Genomic DNA, 18,505 nt, shown 5'->3' with positions numbered 1-18,505 from the left:
AGAAATAGGTTCAATTTTAAGCATTTGGATACTCTTCGCTCCCTGTCCATCGGAGCCGCGAAATCAAAAGAAAATCACTAATTCGGTCTTAAACAGACTATACGGATGTCAATTTAGTTATAAACTTTTCGATTTTATGAAGAGTAGTTCTAAACATTTACGCGAAATTCCAATGTAGTTGTTCCGTCCAATTGCAATATGAAATTACTGACGTGGCATCCAATCATCGCTGGTGGCATCTCACCCGGCACTTTGTCTCGGACAAGTTTGCACACCCCATGCTAGTGATCTTCGGTGGTGATTAGCTAGAAGGATTATCATTAGAATTTCGCAAAAAAAGATTCGGGATGACATTATCAAAATCGAAAAATTTAAAACTTAATCGGTATCCTTAAAATATGTTTAAAACTTATCGAGTAACACTCCTGAAAAAACAAAGGAAGCACTAGAGGTGATTTCGGTAGCATTAAGGGAGTTAAGTGGCCTACTTGGATTGTTAGTGTGGGGGACTCTAGACGTGGTTGGTTCGCCTGAACCGCCGGTTCCGTTTCCTAGAAAAGGTGGAACCGGTTCTCGGGCCGGTTTCAGCTTCGTTTTTTAAATTTAATTTTTAAAATAATAACTAATGAAATAAACATAATAAATTATAAATTATAAATTATAATCAAATTGTACATTGTGATAAAATTTGGAAAAAGAGAGAGAGAGAGAAGGAATGTGTTTAAACTTAAAGAATTATCATTAAGCGCCTACATATCTTATTGGGAATAGAAGAATCAAAGCCCATGTAGTTCTTTTACTTTTGATAACCCCAACTTACCTCATCGCCAATCGTCGCTACCTGTTGTGCTACCCGTGGCGGTGGTATCTCCACAATTCTCACTAAAGAACTCGTGTTCTCGATCCATACCTCGTCCAATCGTCGACGCTTTCACAGACTCCGGACTTAATCTTGAATAGCGATAGTCCAAAACTAATTCTCTATCACTAAATGCTTGTTCAACCGCAACCGTTGAAGAATAGGTTGTTAATATCCGGCGAGTGATGAGGGTGAGACTGGGTAATCGATTGAATGGCTCTTCCACCACTCTAGGATTTAGAAATCAGTACCGTGTTCAACATCACGAAACTCAAATTAAGTGGTTAAATATTTTTCTAATTCAGAAATACTACATGTTGCCCTTTTTTTTTTTTTAATCTACTCTTGAGCATATTGTATCATCTACTAAGTGAACCACCGGCTGCGCTTCGTGAGGCAGTAGATTGTAAAAATCCACAATTACTTAAACCGTATTTACTACAAAATTCTCCATAAAATACTACTATATATTCTTTAACCTCCTCTTGTATATTTGAAATATCTATTGCATCTTCCAAATGTAAACAATCATAATAATACACATTCGAATAATCTAGTAAGCCATCTAATTTAATACGTGGATAAAAAATAATACAAACTAAATAGACAACAGGAATTTTGAAATAATAATACAACCATTTTTCTCGTATTACTAAATAGTCCGAGCTAATTCAATATCTTTTTTATATTCACTAAAAACACCACCATTATTAACACGCTCTATTAAAAATAAATGTATAGTATGATAATAAATACCGGATAAAGTATTAGTAGCATTATTAAAAATTTTCAAAAATTCTAAATTTTTTTTGCAAACATTCCAATGTTGCGGAAGTAAAGTAATTTCGGGGAATATTTTGCGAAATAAACATATATAATAAATCTTTGTAATCAAAAGTTTGATGAAGCAATTCGTAGATAAAATTCCAACGAGTCAGAATATCTTTTGGAAATCTTTTTGCCATTTTCCCATGTTGTTTACAAAATTTTCTCCATGCTTTCATAAAATGGACACAACTCCATAAAAATTTAATTGTACCCTTTATTGGGGCGAGAGAAGTCTCAAGAGTTCGTAAACAATTTTATATACATAAATTTAAAACATGACAATCACATTTAATATGAAAAAATTGTCCGCTAGAAGAGGATTTACAAATATTTTCTAATTCGGGAATGGAAGTGGTATTTGAAGCGGCATTATCAAATCCAATTGAAAATACTTTATTTATCAAATTATATTCTTCTAAAACTTGCCTAATTATTCTATAAATATTATGAGCCGAATGCTTTTCATCAAAAACTCGAAATGCAATAAATCTTTTTTAGATGGTCCAATCGTAACCTATCCAATGACATGTGACACCCATATAAGAATGAATTTGCCAATGATCACTCCAAATATCACTACCCAAGTGCACACGTCCATTGAATTCTGCAAAAAATTTTGCCATATCTTGTGTTAGGACGTGCTTGACGCTCGGAATGGGAGCAAAGTTGATATTATTATCGCTTTTTCCCAATCATGTATACTCATGAGAATCATATGTAAGAATAGGATATTCGGAATCTCCCATCTCCATCTTGGCCTTTCTAGTATTTCTGCTTCCACTTGTTATTTTTAAGAGAATTGATTAGAAGTCCGATTGAGAGAATTACGAAGAAAAATTAAAAAAAATTTTGGGGGCCAATTTGGCCGTTGTTAAGGTTTGGTTCGGCCATTTCTATGGGATTCTAGTGCAATCATACTTGGAAAAATTAATTAGCTTTTATTAATGCTTGCTAAACATGTCTGGAAGGGTCCTCTTGTGTTGTTCAATTAATTACTTTCTTGCATTTTTTGTCCGGTGCGTTTCCAATAATCAGTGCACTCACGCATTTATCATCTTTCCTCTGCTTGTTGACTTTTTCACGTGCACTTTCTAAAAGACTGCTCCCAGTCAAAATCGAGACTTCGGGCCTTTTAAAGACTTAAAGTTCCAAACGCTTTACCAGCTCGAGCACTTGCTTCTTGGAGCATGTGCCGCTATCATCGCTCTGAATGACATCAATCAACTCTAGTGAAAATTAAAAATAAAATAAAAAATAATTATAATATTATATGGTGTCAATCCATTATTATTATTTTTTTAATTTTATCTTTTTAGCTCAGAATCTTTTAATAATTTGCTAATAAAATTAGTCGAAAATCGTTAACATGGACAACTGTCGTCTTATTGGGTATGGATAGTGATGTTATCGACAATTTATAAAAAAAAAATTAATTTTTTTTTAAATTTTTAAACATTGAATTTTTATATACATTTAATTTATTATTTTCCACTAAAGCCTCTTGTTAGGGTCTTGTCGCTCGTCGGTGAGGGTTGCCTCGATGGGGCCTCCCCCAAATTTGGAGGAAGCCTTGGCTGCTTCGGCCTCATCACCTAGATAGGCAATGGTTGTGTCATCGGCCACAATGTAAACCAACATAAAATAAAATAAAATTTAAAAAAAAATCAAAATTTTGTTTGAATTAGAAAAATCTTCCAGGCCAATGCTGATTATTCCACGAAGGATGGCTCGCATTCACGTCAGCGATTTTTAGCCAAAATTAATCGAAAAAATTATAACAGTAAATTATCTAAAGGTTTAGGATAAAAAATGATCAATTTGAAATATTCAGGACCGAATTTTTATCCGTACAATAATTTTAAAATAAATTTGATAATTATGCTGGTTCTTGAAGGCAAAGATGTAATCAAAGTGAGTAGCTTAGTGCTCGTTCGTCACACGACCCTCTAACGCAATGAGAGGTCGACACATTAAAGTGAACATAAAATCTCTGTGGCCCAGTTTCGTGTGGACAGATGGAGCGGTGCGGCTCGATCTTAGATGGACGGTGCCGCGTGGGGGCAGGCCAAGCGGCACGATCACAGAGCCTTCCATCTTTCAACCTCCACCATCAATCAACTGAGTCAAACCTCTCTTATGCCCAAAATAGAAATCGACACAGACGAAAACAGCAACCTTCTTCCGCTAGAGAGAGAGGGATAGACACGAGCGACGAAACAAGCTTTCCTAGTTGTCCAAATCCACGACCAAGTCAATGAATCTCAACACTTTTAGCCGCCCCTTGGAGAAGAAGTTGACCGAGCGATCAAGGAGTTTGGGACATCTACCAGTCTTTGCAATAAGCCTGGGGAGCTCGATTTATGCCCTAAGATTTTTGCGGCCGTTGGGAGTGGAGTGTGGCGAAATCGACGGTTCCCTTAATGAAATAAATCTCGAATGCCTGTGAAGAAGCACTCTGGGGCCGATCGATTGTTAATGATAAATGATGAATCAAGAACGGGTATTATATAAGAAAAATAATTGAGCATTGTGGTGTAGCAACGTAGGCCCGATGGTAGACTTCATGCTTCGGTCCGAACAAAGATACCAATAATGAAGTTGGGCGTCGATGGAGATTCAAGTTGATATATATTGGTGCACAAAGATACCTGAATAAAGAGAGGGTAGACCTAGCACTAAGCTCACACGTGAAGGGAAGATTTTTAGGATGCACGTGTGAGTTGTGTTAAAAAAGTTTTCACATTGGAGAATTGATGTGGTGTAGAGCAGTTAATATATCTTAATTAGCTTATAGCTCATTAGTTTAAGCCTTTTAGCGAAGATGGGTCTAACTAGATATGTTGAGCGGCTTGGACTTGAGCTCCCTCTCGGCCATCTTTTCGGGTGAAGGTGTTGTACTTTTGCTGCTCGCTTCTAACAAGTACATTGCAATTGCCATATCTTTCGTTTGTCCCTCGATAGAGTGCCATGATTTTTTTTTTTCACGTTTATGTGATAATACAACTTTTTTTTGTCAATAGATTCGCAGGTAAAACCATAATATTTTTTATTTAGTTAGTTTAGATCATATCTAGTGGGATACTTGTTCGTTTGGCCGTGTTGAATATGTAGTACCTAAGCTTTACATTTTTTTTTATATTCAATAAATAATCCAATGGTGCAAGCACGCTAACTAAAGGTTAATGAAATATCCTGCAAAGTTCATGAATCTGTTAAGTTCATTTATCTTGATTTTTTTGAAAATTCTCTAATACCCCAACTAAGTGTATCAACCGTTGGGGTTTTAAGCTTTACGCTTGAGTAATGTCGGCACGAAACGATTATTTGTTTTTTAACATTTCCACTGTCCTGGCCAGATCAACCCGTGAAGATCGTGCTAATGCTCGTATCCACGGCAAATATTCGGACAATCTGAATCTGGAAGTTAGTAATGCTCATGTAGTCATCCAATTCCTATCATTATTAAAATTGGTGATTTGCTGATGTATTCATTACGGTCAATTTTGGCCGAACATTGATGACGTAGACGCCGGCTTTCCTACGTGGCGCGACCATTACTGATGTGGATAACTTTTGCATTTTTTTTTTCCATTTTTCTTGTTTTGTTGATTATTTCCCTCCATTGGTCCACGGCCTTGGCAGTGGTCGGGACACCCTTGCTAGCCCTCACCCCACCCCGCTCTAGTGAGGGGCTGCGATCCTTTGTTATGGCCGGCGAGGGTTTCAGGCGAGGGCCGCAATGCCATCAACCGGTGTCGGCGAGGGTTGCCCACAGTGAAAAGAAGAAAGAAAATAAAAGAAAAAAAAAAAAATATGAAATTCTAAAAAGGGAAAAATTGTCCATGTTTGCATCGGCTATGATAGCCGTGCCATGTAAGACATTTGGGATCTATGTCAGCAATTGCCGACCGGGCTAAAATGATTGCGTTAGGATTAAATTGGCCAAACCGATCGGTTCATGGCTGAATTGACATCCCTACAATAGGTCTAGGAGTTCTTCGGTAATTCTCTCTCGAATTCTAACTTGTCTCAGTTAATTTTTTTCCTAGGTATGTTCGAGATATGCAAAAATTGTCACCACTAGTTACAAGCACCAGCAAGCTTGTCCTAAAACTACAGGCTCTTATCTTTTCCCTTATATTCCTCTTCGCTCCAATCCCATCTACAAGGAAAAGGGCATGTGAGTCGGATATGGCTAATTCCAATTCTGGCACCATCCCTTCTGCATCGTTCATGTCGTATTCATTGGATTTTGCTCTCTTCCCCGTCAACGAAGCTCGGTCGCTTTCACGTGCAGGCCAAAAAGTAGAGGGGGACCCTTATCTCAAAACCTTCCCTCCCTCGTCCGTTTGGTGGAGCGTTCAAGTGAGTGGGAAAGGAGAACGTGGCGTTCGCTTGAAGATTAAGGTACGGGTTCTCGCGTTGCAACAGGACAAAAGGCACCCTTCGCAATCCCGCGCATGAATTGGATAATGTTAGAATGGAGAAAGTGCTGCGATTCTCCAAGACAGGTTGGGTATCATTTGATGGGATTGATCATCCATTGGTGATCGCGAGGGTTTCCCCCATGAACAGTGGCATTCCTTGCTTCTCAAAACTCCCACCACTTGGGAGGATATTTAAATAGCAATTGGTGAATGCACATTTTTTTTTTTTTTGCAAATTTTATATCTTGTCTAAGATGATTTTAAAATAAGAATATGAAAAAGAAAGAGGGACTAAATGAAAAACTGTAAAAAGAAGAAGAGAGATTGAATGACGCGCCAAGGGCTTCAGATCATGCGACCCAACTCACGCTCAGTCCGTTGCGAAGAGGGCTCGTAGAGGTCTTGGGGCATCAACTCCGACGTCCGGTAAATTCAGGTGGCCCCGCTAGACCCCATGACGGGGACGCTTGACCTTTGGTGATGCCACCCAAAGGTCGTGACAACTTGGGCTTTGCCTGAGATCGTGTGACCCAAGGTGACTTAACGCCGAGCTCGTGCGACCTTAGGTGTGGGCCGGCCGCGTCACGCAATGCCGATCGATATACACAGTAAAACTGGTGAAGGTAAAACTAAAACTTAGATACTTTAGTTAGGGCAAAGTTGAAAAAAAGAAAACATTAACCCCTCAAGCAGCATTGCAAAAAATGCTAAAAGCTAATCCTTGGTGATGAGACTTGCATTGGGTTAATGGGATTTTGAAAATGCTAACTTTGGCTCGAAGGCTTTTATAATTGTCTTGCCAACTACCTCAATTTTGGTACAAGCCTTTGGAGGCCCAAAGTCGCTCGTCAAAGCTCGGCCAAACGCATTTGAAGTTGTGTTTGATTCGGTCCTTGGCAGTTGATTTCACATGTTTCAATCCAATCACTACATCCTCGTTGCAATTAATGTAAGCATGAATAGAAAGAGCTAGCACACAAACGTCCGGAGTAGAATTGGTTTACCACCCGACGGTACAAAGTAGACCTGTTATTTTTGTATCGCCTTCTCAACTTGAAAATTCTCGATTTGCTATTCTATAAAGCAACCGAGGTAGTAAATTGACGGAGCGAACCCATAAGTGCTGAACTATCTTGTTTAACTAGTACATCATAACGAACATCGCGGCAATTGTATAAAAATTGGATTATATTGAATCACTGATCGTCTACGATGTACACTGTGAAGTAGCTGCTTATCCCCTTACTATCCAACATGGTAGCTCGCCTTGAGACAGGTATGATGCACGATGGGCGTTCCCATGAAGCAATGTTCATGGTTGACCTCAACTTCACTTCATTTATAACTATTGCTTGGGAACATGATGAAATAGTTATTTTAAGCATGAAGGGTGGTACTAATTCGACATGTACGTCCATTTCTATATACCGAATGGTTTTGCCTTCGGCTAGCCGATTTGAAGGCCACCTCGAAGTCCATATGATGTCGCCACCATGCTGGTTACAAAGCCGATATTCGAGCTAAGTTTGGCTATCCATGCCAAAACATTCATTCCCTCAGGAAAACGCTCGATCTTGTTAGACTTGGATTTCTGCGTGATTTGTCATCGGCGCAATGACTTCAAACCATAATCCACGAAGACTCTTCCATTTGATGAGGGTTTCGCACTTTTTAACCGCAAAGGGATTGAATTGATCTGGAGCGATTATCGAAAGCTAAACCCGTTGTGTCGACACAATTTAGGGCGTGAGTTTTGTGCTAAACTTCAAGAGGGAGTTGTTTCAGCTGGCTTTACAAGGCCAAGTGGTTAGAACAGAAGTTGCATTCCGATCAGCTTGCTCATAAGCTGCAGCTGGGCTCCGATCATATGACAACGGGGAAAACTCTCAAAAAGGACTCCGCCGGATGTTTGTGTGCTTTGGATGGGGTAGGTCCCTGTTCGAATCACAAGGCCTCTCATTAAGGTAACCTTAAGAGCCCCGCTTACCGCCGTGTGCGGGTATAGGGTTACGGCTGGACGTGAGAGCTTGCGGGGTATTAGTGATCCAATTGCACGAAAGAATTCCTTCACCTGTGAGCTTTTGCAACCCAGTCCATCACTTGATTTGCTTATCTGTAACAATGGATTATTTGGAGGCTCTTGAACTGGTCCTTGAAGTACTTACACTGGTAGATAAGTGAAGCCGCCTTGATCTTAAATCTGTGAGACCCCTTACTACATTGAAACTATCTGATCTGAGTAAAAGAGAGAGTTCAGTTCTATCGTGGAACTAAATTCTAGATAGTTCAATTGAGCCTTCTCAAGATATTTCTCACATCTTACATGCACAACATAGAGGCCGCACTCCAAAAAGTATAAAATCACACTTAATTTTTTTTTAACAGATTAAGGATCATCAAGATATCTTATCTTGTCCTCCTAGTACAATTGCTTTTTCTCAAAGTAAAACCACTTCTCACATGTTTATAATTAAAAAGAGAAAAAGAAAAGACATAGAATTTTGACATTCCTACTTTTATGGAGCATAACCTTTAATTCAGGTGAAATTACGGATCTCATAAGTACAATCCGGAAATCTAATTTGGAGCTTGAGGCCATTTAAGGCTCAGACAGAGCCACTTTTTTGACATGTTTAAGGCTTTATCTTGAAATGCACGCAATTGAGAAATCCCATAATTATCCACCTTGGAAAGAAATTATATAAAGATGCAAACAGTTTGGACCGGGCTCGAAATAGAAAGACAAAACCCCGCCCGAAATGCGACTGGCCATTTTCGGGTCGGGTTTTTGGGCTTGCGGTTTTTATTTTCACCCTCGATTGGCCCAATCCAATCCGTGAACTCTTGATTTGTTTGGCCATGTTTGACTTTTCCCTATAGCTTTGGGTGAAATTCTTCGTTTTCCCCAGGTTTAAGGAGAGGCTACGTTTTGACCAGAGCCGTGTCTGTGATCTCGTCTTCTTTTCCTCTTTCGTTTCTCGTAATAGAAACCTCCAATCTCAACACGTGTCTCGTCGCTCTCTCTCTCCCTCCGCATTTTCAGTCTTCCAGAAGCGACCTTGCAGGGGCATGGAAGCTTGGACGGGCGTTACGTGGGGGACTTTTGTTTCCTTCCATTCAATTCAAGAAACCCCACCAGACGAAACTGCTTCATCCCTCCATCGGTAAGCCTATAACCCGTTCCCGCGTCCTTTCGGAGCTCCGTCTTCGACGATCCATCTCCTCAAATCTCTCTTCACGCGTTGGGTTCCATCGGCCCCTGCATCTCCCGACCTCCGAATTTTCTGAAATTCGTGCAACCCACTTCGCGTTCCTTGCAAATTTTCCATCTTCCGTATTCTCTGAGGACCCGTTATGCCTCAATTCTTGTCGACCTGTAAGTCGGTGGTGGGATCGATCGTCACGCGCAAGAATTGGAACCGGCGTGTGATTAAGCCTGCTTCGACCTATCGGCAGCTTCAGAGTTGCGATCAGACGCGATGTTTGGGATGCATTGCTGGTGTGAAAGCCCCTTATGTCCACAGACCGTCTGATGCAAACAAGGACCTCCGGATTCTATGGGGGAGCTTGCATAGCGGAGACGCTGTGCAGACGAGGCGGTTTCTGGGCTGCGGAGATGGCGAAGAAGGAGGCGATTTGTCCAGAGTCTATGAAGAGAGGCGTGTTCTGGGGTACTGCTGATTATACATTTGAACCTGTCCTTTTAATGTTTGATTTGTGTGCTTAAAATTGTTACATTTCGATCAATGGGACTTTGATCTGGGTGGGCAATATGACTTAGTAGGTTGTTCTGAAGCATAAGCTTCTTTGTGCCTGCATTCATGCTTTCACTGCTCTGCCTCTATCTCAGTGAAAGGCTGTTACTTGCAATGGTTTGTTTGGAGAATGCAGCGATATAAGATGATGTTAAGCCAAACCTCATATTTATTTGTCTAAGACCGAACTTTCTGGTATTGAATTTATGTTATATTTTTTTTCAGTGTTGTTTGCATGGTTTACTATCTGAAATTTCATAATGTTTATCTCTAATTTCGTGACTGGTCAATGCGTGAATCTGCGGGTGTTACTCATTGCACTCATAAGCTCTCTCCTTGTCGTCATTGTTATATTGTGACACGATTGTTTTTTCAATGAAATTACAAATTTTGGTGTTTCCTCTGCTTAGCAGGTATTCTCCAGTGCAGTTATTTGATGTTGTTGCGGCGGTTGATCTGTATCAAGATTTTGTCCCCTGGTGTCAGCGCTCGGAGATCATAGAGAGATATCCTGATGGATCATTTGATGCGGAGCTTGAGATTGGTTTCAAATTTTTAGTTGAAAGTTATGTTTCGCATGTAGAGTTGAAAAGACCTCAGTACATAAAGGTAAACTGACTCCCAGACTACTTCCTTGGGTAGAATCATGTTTCCTTGTGTCACTGCTTGGATGAATATGCTTGGTCAACCTACTTCCCGCTACTCTTTGTTTCTCTTTTGGTCATTCCTTTGCCCCATCACTACATAAAATCAACAGTATATGTGTTTCTTGTATTCTAAGTTATATTGTCTAATCAAACTATAGTTCATCGTCAGTATCAAGTAGATGTTGAAAGCATTGTGCTTGAGCAGCTGCCTTTGTACAAATACATGAATTTGGACACTCGATATATTGTCCAAATTCCATTTTTTTGTATCTCTTCTCATTTGATCAGATTATATTATGTACATTTTGACAAAGATCATATCTTTGTAAGTAATTTGATATCTTCTGGTTAATGAGTACCGGTAGGCAGTTACTATGTATCGGCCACCGGTGTAGGCGATCATGTATTAGATTCTCTCTCTCTCTCTCTCTCTCTCTGAACTTTAATCCCTCTGATGTAATTTTTTTGTCACTTCCAGACGACAGTGTCGCAGAGCACCCTCTTCGACCATTTGATAAATGTTTGGCAATTCAATTCAGGACCAGTTCCAGGATCTTGCAGCATTTACTTTTTGGTGGATTTCAAGTTTCAGTCACCACTCTACCGACAAGTATGGAGCTCTCCTTTGTTAGTATTGATGATTGACTTACTTGTATCTGTCTATGTTTATCAGCCCGATTAGGTGACTCGTGCATATTGTGCAACTCCTTTCTTTTGGTTGAGGCTTTATCATATCATGAATCGTACTTTTTTTTTTCACTTACAATTTTCGTGTCTTTCTCTTGGTTGGTTAGGGGGATTGATTCGCACGTGGTTCGTTAATATTTTTGATTAAATGGAAGGCTACATATTAGATAGTATTCTATTCACGTTCGTTTTGTTGCTGGGGAACTTGTGTCCCCTTGATAGGGCCTCTCATGTCTTCGCTGGAGTATGATCTCTTGAGCTTGCTGTAATGGCGACAGTGTTGCCACTGATTCGTTTTGCCCATTGTTTAACATGATCATCGGATCCATTTTTTCTATGCATCATTCTCCTTCTGCATTTACAGAAGTTATCCGGAGTTTTGTTTAAATTGTTGTAAATTCTAGCATATCCCAAACAACATCTCTGCATGTACAGCTGTTCTGGATGTAGGTGTTAAAACTATTCTGGGCCCTGTATTTACTCTGATGTTGTCCTCATGAGTGAAGATTGCATCTATAAATGATGGGTGCAATCATCGGGACCTTAATTTGGCTGGTTACTTAAAAGTCTCAGTTGAACCGAAAATCATCTGCCACCATTTGGGATTGACAATGGCTTTCCTTTTTGGCAGGTCGCCTCCGTGTTTTTCAGGGAAGTAGTCTCTAGACTTGTTGGTTCGTTCAGTGAACGCTGCCGTTTGATATATGGACCGGGGATCCCCATTCAGGAAGATGCTTATGGGCAGAGGGCCTAAAAGCATGGTTCCTGGTCTCAGCACATACGGCATAGGAGGGAAATCGCCACATTACAAATTCTGGTGGAATTAATAATCTGATCGTCAAGAGAGTCGTTTGCCTTGCTGGTCTCTCCTAGTCCGTTTATGGGTGTGACTCTGATTCTCCTCTTTAGATTCTTTTGGACCGTAATTTAGGAGCCGTTAGCTGATCAATGTAGGCCTCACTTCACTCTTGCAGTGTTCCTACCAATACATCTTTGTACCATTCTTGCCATTGCTCTTCATTGATTGTTGTCCCTACTCTACTATGTGCTTTTCCTGGGTAGGAAAGATGCAACCAACTTATAAACTCCCTGCGTAACGGCAAATGCACCTGCGATAGTAAGGGGGAATATCGTAAATCTGAATCAATCACGATGTTTTCATCGTCAAATTTATGACGCAGCAATTCTTGTACATGACGCGTAAAAGTTTATCGAATTTTTTGTCTAGAGATTGTGCTGTTTCAGGTTTATGTCTTATCCAGACAAAAAAATATTGCCGAATGGGTTATGTAATTAGAAAAATTCCCTATTCAAATTAGATTTTTTTTACAGAAATAAATTCCAATGTATCAATACGTATATCGACGGTTCAAACACTCTTTACATATCGAAGAAGATTCAAGTAAAATATGCACTTCTTCGAGAATGAAAAAAAAGTCATTTTAAAATATGTATAGTTCTCATTCTACATAATTAGAAATCGAAATTCTTCCCGCAAAATTTATCAATTTTCACTTTTCCTTATACCATCGATTCGCTTCAAGTCAACCGGACCTAGGTTTAATCCTAACCGTGGCAAAAAAAAAAAAAAAAAAAAAAATCTATCAAATACGATATTAAACAGGACATGAATATAAACGGATACTAGATTTACATACTTTAGTCGATATGACCTACTCAATGGGGAGAACAACATAAGGTTCATTATATATCAAGCGATACAATGCAGAATACAATCACAATCGAGTCTTTCAAACACTGTCGGTGTTTCCCAACTCTAATTACACCATATAATTTCAGTGTTTAGCCTCACACAATTGCTCGTGAAACAATCACTCGATACCACAAAGACAGAAATAGACAAAATTTTAACGAAAAAATTTAGTCAATTTGAACATTCTCGGATTGGTTCAAGGCGTAATTTCTGAGGCAGCCGCCTCTAACTTCTGCACATGAGGCAGGACGACTCCCTCCAATGCATTAGGCATAAAACCCACTCTACAACATTCCTCTTCCAACGGAAGTGGAATAATTGGTATGTGAAGCATGCAAAACCCAAGTATCATAATTTGAGTCCTCCTCTCACGGTCAAAATTCCAGCACCACTTTCGAGTCCAACATGCAAAAGGATTCGGATTTGAAGAAGGCCGTGACAAAATCCAATTCGGGCGTTCCTTATACAGCCAGACTCCTCCGCACTTCAATTCAGATCGGTTTTCGGTGGTGTCCTCAAACTCTAAACACATTTTAACATATATTACAAAAATGGCTCTGCACTGCTGGGCATATGCTAGCTTGATATATAATGAACATACGTGATTTATTCTCCACCCCGCTACACACTTTACATGTTTGTTTGTAATAGCATAAGCAAAGCTAAACATTCAAGACGAGACATACTGAGAAATTATCATATCACCCGCGGCAGCTCATCTTGTTCATGTAAACCCAATGCAAACAGTTTTTGTCTAATCTTTTGCAGCTGACTCGCATCACCATTGATGCTCATCCGTCTTCCAGGCACTTCATTGGAACAAGCTACTCCAATGTCATATACCATAACCAAACACTCTTGAAATATGGTATCGCTTTCGGAAAGCCAATGATGACGATTGTTGGGGTTGAAACGACTCTCCCTTTCTAGAAGCAGGATGTGATCCGTAATTTCCAATGCTTGTCCAGGCAAAGCTGCCGCGACAAAACTATGCAGAGTGAAATTGTCTCTAAATTTGTCTTCGGTGGGACTCAATCCGGTGAACATCTCTAGTAAGAGGATGCCGTGAATGTAGACGTCACCTTCTCTCGAGACCTCGCATCCCATTGCATATTCTGCCATGCATTTAGATCATAGTGCATATGAAATTGGGAGCGCCAATCATAAAAAAAGAATGTGGAGCTCAATATCATTAGAATAGAAAGTGGAGAGATTACCCGGTGGCGCGTAACCAATTGTCCCTCTTAGACCCACAGAGCTCATTTGATTAGCTACGGTATCAAGGGACGATCCAAGGATAAACTTCGCCAATCCAAAGTCACCAACATGTGCAACCATCCGAGCATCCAAGAGGACATTGCTTGGCTTTAAATCACAGTGAATGATGGGAATGTGGCACTGGTTATGAAGATAATCAAGTGCAGAAGCAACATCAATAGCAATATTTATCCTCCGAATGAAATTCACTTTTTTTAGAGGCTCGTTTCCAAGAGAGGGAGTTGCTTTTTGGTGTAACCACTGTTCCAGGCTTCCGTTGTCCATGAAGTCATATACTATGGCCTTAAAATCATTTCCTTGATAATCGATACCCGAGCAAACTGTCGGTATCTTCAAAAGATTTCGGTGTCCGATGTTCTTTAGTACCTCACACTCAACTATGAAGCTCTTCAGAGCACCGCGGCCCACTAAATGAAGCACCTTCACCGCAACGGCAGTCCCACTATCCTCAAGTACCCCCTTGTAAACAGAACCAAAGCTTCCAATACCGACTAGATTGGTTGAAGAAAAACCATTGGTTGCTTTTAGGAGTGCTCCATAAGTTACGTTCGAACATAAAACAGCAACAGAACTTGAAACCGGTTCTTGTACTCGCCTCTTCCACCAACAAAGATATAGAATAGCAAGAACTAGAGCACTTCCGAGAAGGCTACAAATAACAACAGCAGACAATTTCAATACATGGACTTCCCGACTCTTGGAGCTACTAGAGACGCATTTAGGAAGCTGAAATTTGGGCAATCCACCACAAAGCTTAGCATTTCCAATAATTGAAACACCGGTAGCATTCTCAAAGACTCCTCCACGTGGCAGCGTGCCTTCAAAATTATTGTAAGACAAATTCAGCACCTTCAAAGAACGAAATGCCTCCAAGAACTGTGGAATCTCCCCAGAAAAATTGTTGTGTGAAAGATCTAGTTCTTCAATGCCTCTTAACGACGTCATCGATTGAGGGATGGACCCGTGGAAGGAATTTCCCCCAATCCTCAATGATAGCAATGCGACACAATCACCTAAACTATTTGGAATTTCACCCACTAAAATATTTTCAGAGATGTCCAATGTGGTCAAAAATCTCAAGTTGCCTACTTCCATGGGCGGAACTCCGATAAGGCGGTTACGAGACAAGTCCAAAAGGACGGCCGGTGATGAAATACCCATAATATTTGGGGGTATGGTACCGCTGAGATTATTACTAGAAAGATTGAGAAGGTTCAAAAATTTGCAGTTAGACAATTCTGAAGGGATTTGATCTTGAAAGTTGTTCCCGGCCAAAGATAGTTCATTCAACTGTGTTAGATCTCCTAGAGAAGGTGGAAGTGTTCCTCCCAGGTGGTTATCATTTAAGCGTAGAACTGTCAAATTTCGTAGGTTCCCCAAATTTGAGGGGACAACACCAGAAAGCTCGTTTCTCCCAACACTCAGTATTTCGAGGTTCACAAGATTTTCAATTTGTCTGGGAATTTCTCCAAATACTAGATTCTCCGTGGTACTAAATTTTGTGAGGGTGATGGATAAGTTACAAATGCAATTAGGCAGCTCTCCACCAAAATAGTTGAAAGAAATAAGCAATACCTCTAACTTCGTGGCGTTTGTCAGAGAGCAAATGAAATTCAGGTCTTGGGGCTTTCCATACCCGAGCTGATTTTCGTAATTGGTGAACCGTTGAAGCTCGTGCATATTTTCCAAAGAAGGTATTTTACCTGAAAGCTTGTTCGTTGAAAGTTGAAGTGCCTCTAGCTTAGTGCAATTTGATATTGACGGAGGAACCTGCCCCTCAAATAGGTTGTTGGCAATGCTGAAAAACCGAAGATTTGAAAGTGTAAAGCCTATATCTGCAGGAAGACTCCCTCGAATTTGGTTGAGTCCTATATCGAACCTAGTTAAAGAAGAGAGATTTAGAATTCCAGTTGGAATTGAACCAGACAGTTTGTTTCCAAGCACATAAAAGTACTGTAATTTCAACAGGTGGCCTAGGGCTGGAGGAATGCTCCCATCCAAGTTATTTCGCGAAAGAGAAAGCTCCTCTAGAGAAGATAAGTTCCCAATGGAGGAAGGCACGCTCCCAATTAGATTGTTTGAATACAAAGAAAAAATCTGTAGATTGGATAATGAACCAAATTGTATAGGAATTTTCCCCGTTAGTTGGTTGTACCGAAGAACAAGGATGACAAGATTAGAGCAAGCTGATATGTTTTCAGGAATCTCATCGACCAATAAATTGTTCTCCAATCGTAAGATTCGTAGGCGGCTCAACCGGGTGATTTGCGGAGGGATTTCGTGATCGAAATTGTTGTTTCCGAGCCATAGTTCTCTCAAGAAACTGAGGTTCCCAATATGAGGAGAGATCGCCCCAGAGAGTTTCTGCGAACTCAAGTCCAATGCCGTGACCCTTTGATGCCTACGACCGCACGTGATACCGCCCCACTGGCAGAACTCCACGCTATCATTCCATGAGCTGAGCACGCCGAGAGGATCCTCGGTTATTCCATTCTTAAATGCGAGCAGGGAGAGTTTGTCGGTTTCGTTTGTGGTGGAAAAGACTTGAGTAAAGCACAACGCAAACACGATACCAATGAGGAAATGGCTTGATTGAAACTCTGCAAAGCTAATGCTTCGAGGTTCCATAATTTGAGAATTTCGAAGAAAGAAGAGAAATTGGTACGTGCTAACTAAGCTGGACATGAATAGATTTATAAATTATAAGGAGGCGGTCCATTTTGAGGCGGCCGCTAGTGAAGGAGACCTGTGACCCATCAATCATGGACCTATTTAAATTTTAAAGCATTGGTAGCCACATCCACAGGTTGAATTCTGTGGAATATGAATACCCCTGAACCAAACATGACGTTAGTGCGTAGCAGGACGTAGGCGTAATTCGCGTCCTATCTTGTGAGCCCTGCAAGTTCAAAACGTAGTATTTTTTTTTTTATCTAGTTCTTCGAATAACTGGTTACAATGGAGACTCGTACAAATTGAAAAGGGGCAAAAGGACACGTGAAGGGGGCGTGGGCGGGCGACGCCTTGGGCTCGTAATCATTCGTGGAATGAGAAGGTATCGGCCAGCTATCATTGACCCGTCGACTCGGCAGCAGGATTTGTAACTTTTTTTCCATTTATCAACGTCTTATTTTTCGTAAGTGTTAGAATTAGGCGCACAAACACAAATGAATAGATAATAAATGCGAGAAAGATAAATTGAGACATAGAATTTATTTCGATTCAACCTTAAACTAAGGCTACATCTAATAGAAGATTTTATTATAATTAACATTTCCAACTTCTCTATTAATCTATTACAAGTCTCAATTGCAAAAGAAAAGAGAGTATATACATATGTGGCACATTTGTTATTCATAAGCCCAAACCCAAATTATAAATAAAATATGAGCTCAAACTATAAAAATGCTCTTACCATTACGGGAACCTTTGTGGTTGACCACATCGCACGGGCCCTGTTGGACTGTGCCTATCCAAGCCCGTGTAGTCAGGGCCGGATGATGGACGCTTCTAGATGGTTTTCTAGTTGTTGACTTGAAGTCAACCAATGCCAATAAAGTCCTAAAGTCCCCTACTTTGGAAAATAAGCTGGAGCACTGATGATCAAGCGCGTATGTATGTCCTAAAGTCCCCCAAAAGTCCTAACGACTATCACTTGACAAACAACAGCTTAAGCAGTTTAGAATCATCTCACAGTTGATTGATAAATCCGATCATCGGTTAGAGACAACATTGTAAGGTGTGTATGCATAAGTAGTGACTAGTTATATTTTAATGCGAGTAGTAACTTTCTAAGAGGAAAGCCGGCTTCCAGCCTATTTATAGTTGATAATTTTTCCGCGTGATTAATAACCTTTGTATGAAAATTAGGTAAGTGATTATGCTAAGTAGCGAACTCAAATTGTTGCTCTGGCAAGAAAGATTTATACCAAGTCCATCTTTCAACGTAGTAACTCTTCAAGAAAGTAAAAACTGCTAATATGTGGTCTCCAACCTTAAAAAACACTTATTCTTCAACAGAATAAATACGACGTCAGATGACAATGGCGATTATTCACTTTATTCCCTAATTTATTCAACATCATGAAACTTTAATAATATCCATGCTCGAAACTGTCATTATATATCAATCTATGATTTTATTTTTTCTGTCAGTTACATCTACCTATGTTCAGCTGTAAGAATTTTCGTCTATCTTTGGGGGGAAAAAAAAAGGTCAACATGCAACAAAATGTACTGACCAAAATTACAGTACTGAATATTCATTCAAGCGACAACCACAGATGAGTTTGCACTATCTGTTATATTAA

The 18,505-nt window shown here is 40.0% G+C and overlaps 2 protein-coding genes across 2 annotated transcripts; one reads left to right on the top strand and one right to left on the bottom strand.

Annotated features, from left to right (window-relative positions):
• Window positions 1–9,126: 9,126 nt before the first annotated feature.
• Window positions 9,127–12,079, top strand: LOC115747861 (coenzyme Q-binding protein COQ10 homolog, mitochondrial-like). Its single transcript, XM_030684170.2, has 4 exons — window positions 9,127–9,785; window positions 10,283–10,478; window positions 10,995–11,126; window positions 11,835–12,079. The coding sequence occupies exons 1-4, from the start codon at window positions 9,469–9,471 to the stop codon at window positions 11,955–11,957; spliced, it is 768 nt and encodes a 255-aa protein (XP_030540030.1). The 5' UTR covers window positions 9,127–9,468; the 3' UTR covers window positions 11,958–12,079.
• A 1,522-nt stretch (window positions 12,080–13,601) lies between these two features.
• On the bottom strand, window positions 13,602–16,823 carry LOC115747897 (probable LRR receptor-like serine/threonine-protein kinase At3g47570). The gene is made up of 2 exons (XM_030684226.2): window positions 14,135–16,823; window positions 13,602–14,032 (listed from the first exon to the last, which is right to left on the bottom strand). Exons 1-2 carry the CDS (start codon window positions 16,821–16,823, stop codon window positions 13,614–13,616), a joined length of 3,108 nt encoding a protein of 1,035 aa, XP_030540086.2. The 3' UTR covers window positions 13,602–13,613.
• Window positions 16,824–18,505: the final 1,682 nt, after the last annotated feature.

The sequence above is a fragment of the Rhodamnia argentea genome, chromosome 2 (assembly GCF_020921035.1).
Source record: "Rhodamnia argentea isolate NSW1041297 chromosome 2, ASM2092103v1, whole genome shotgun sequence".
In the NCBI taxonomy this organism is placed as follows: Eukaryota; Viridiplantae; Streptophyta; class Magnoliopsida; order Myrtales; family Myrtaceae; genus Rhodamnia; species Rhodamnia argentea.
The sequence above is the reverse complement of the archived record's forward strand: the minus strand, read 5'-3'. Positions and strand labels throughout refer to the sequence as shown.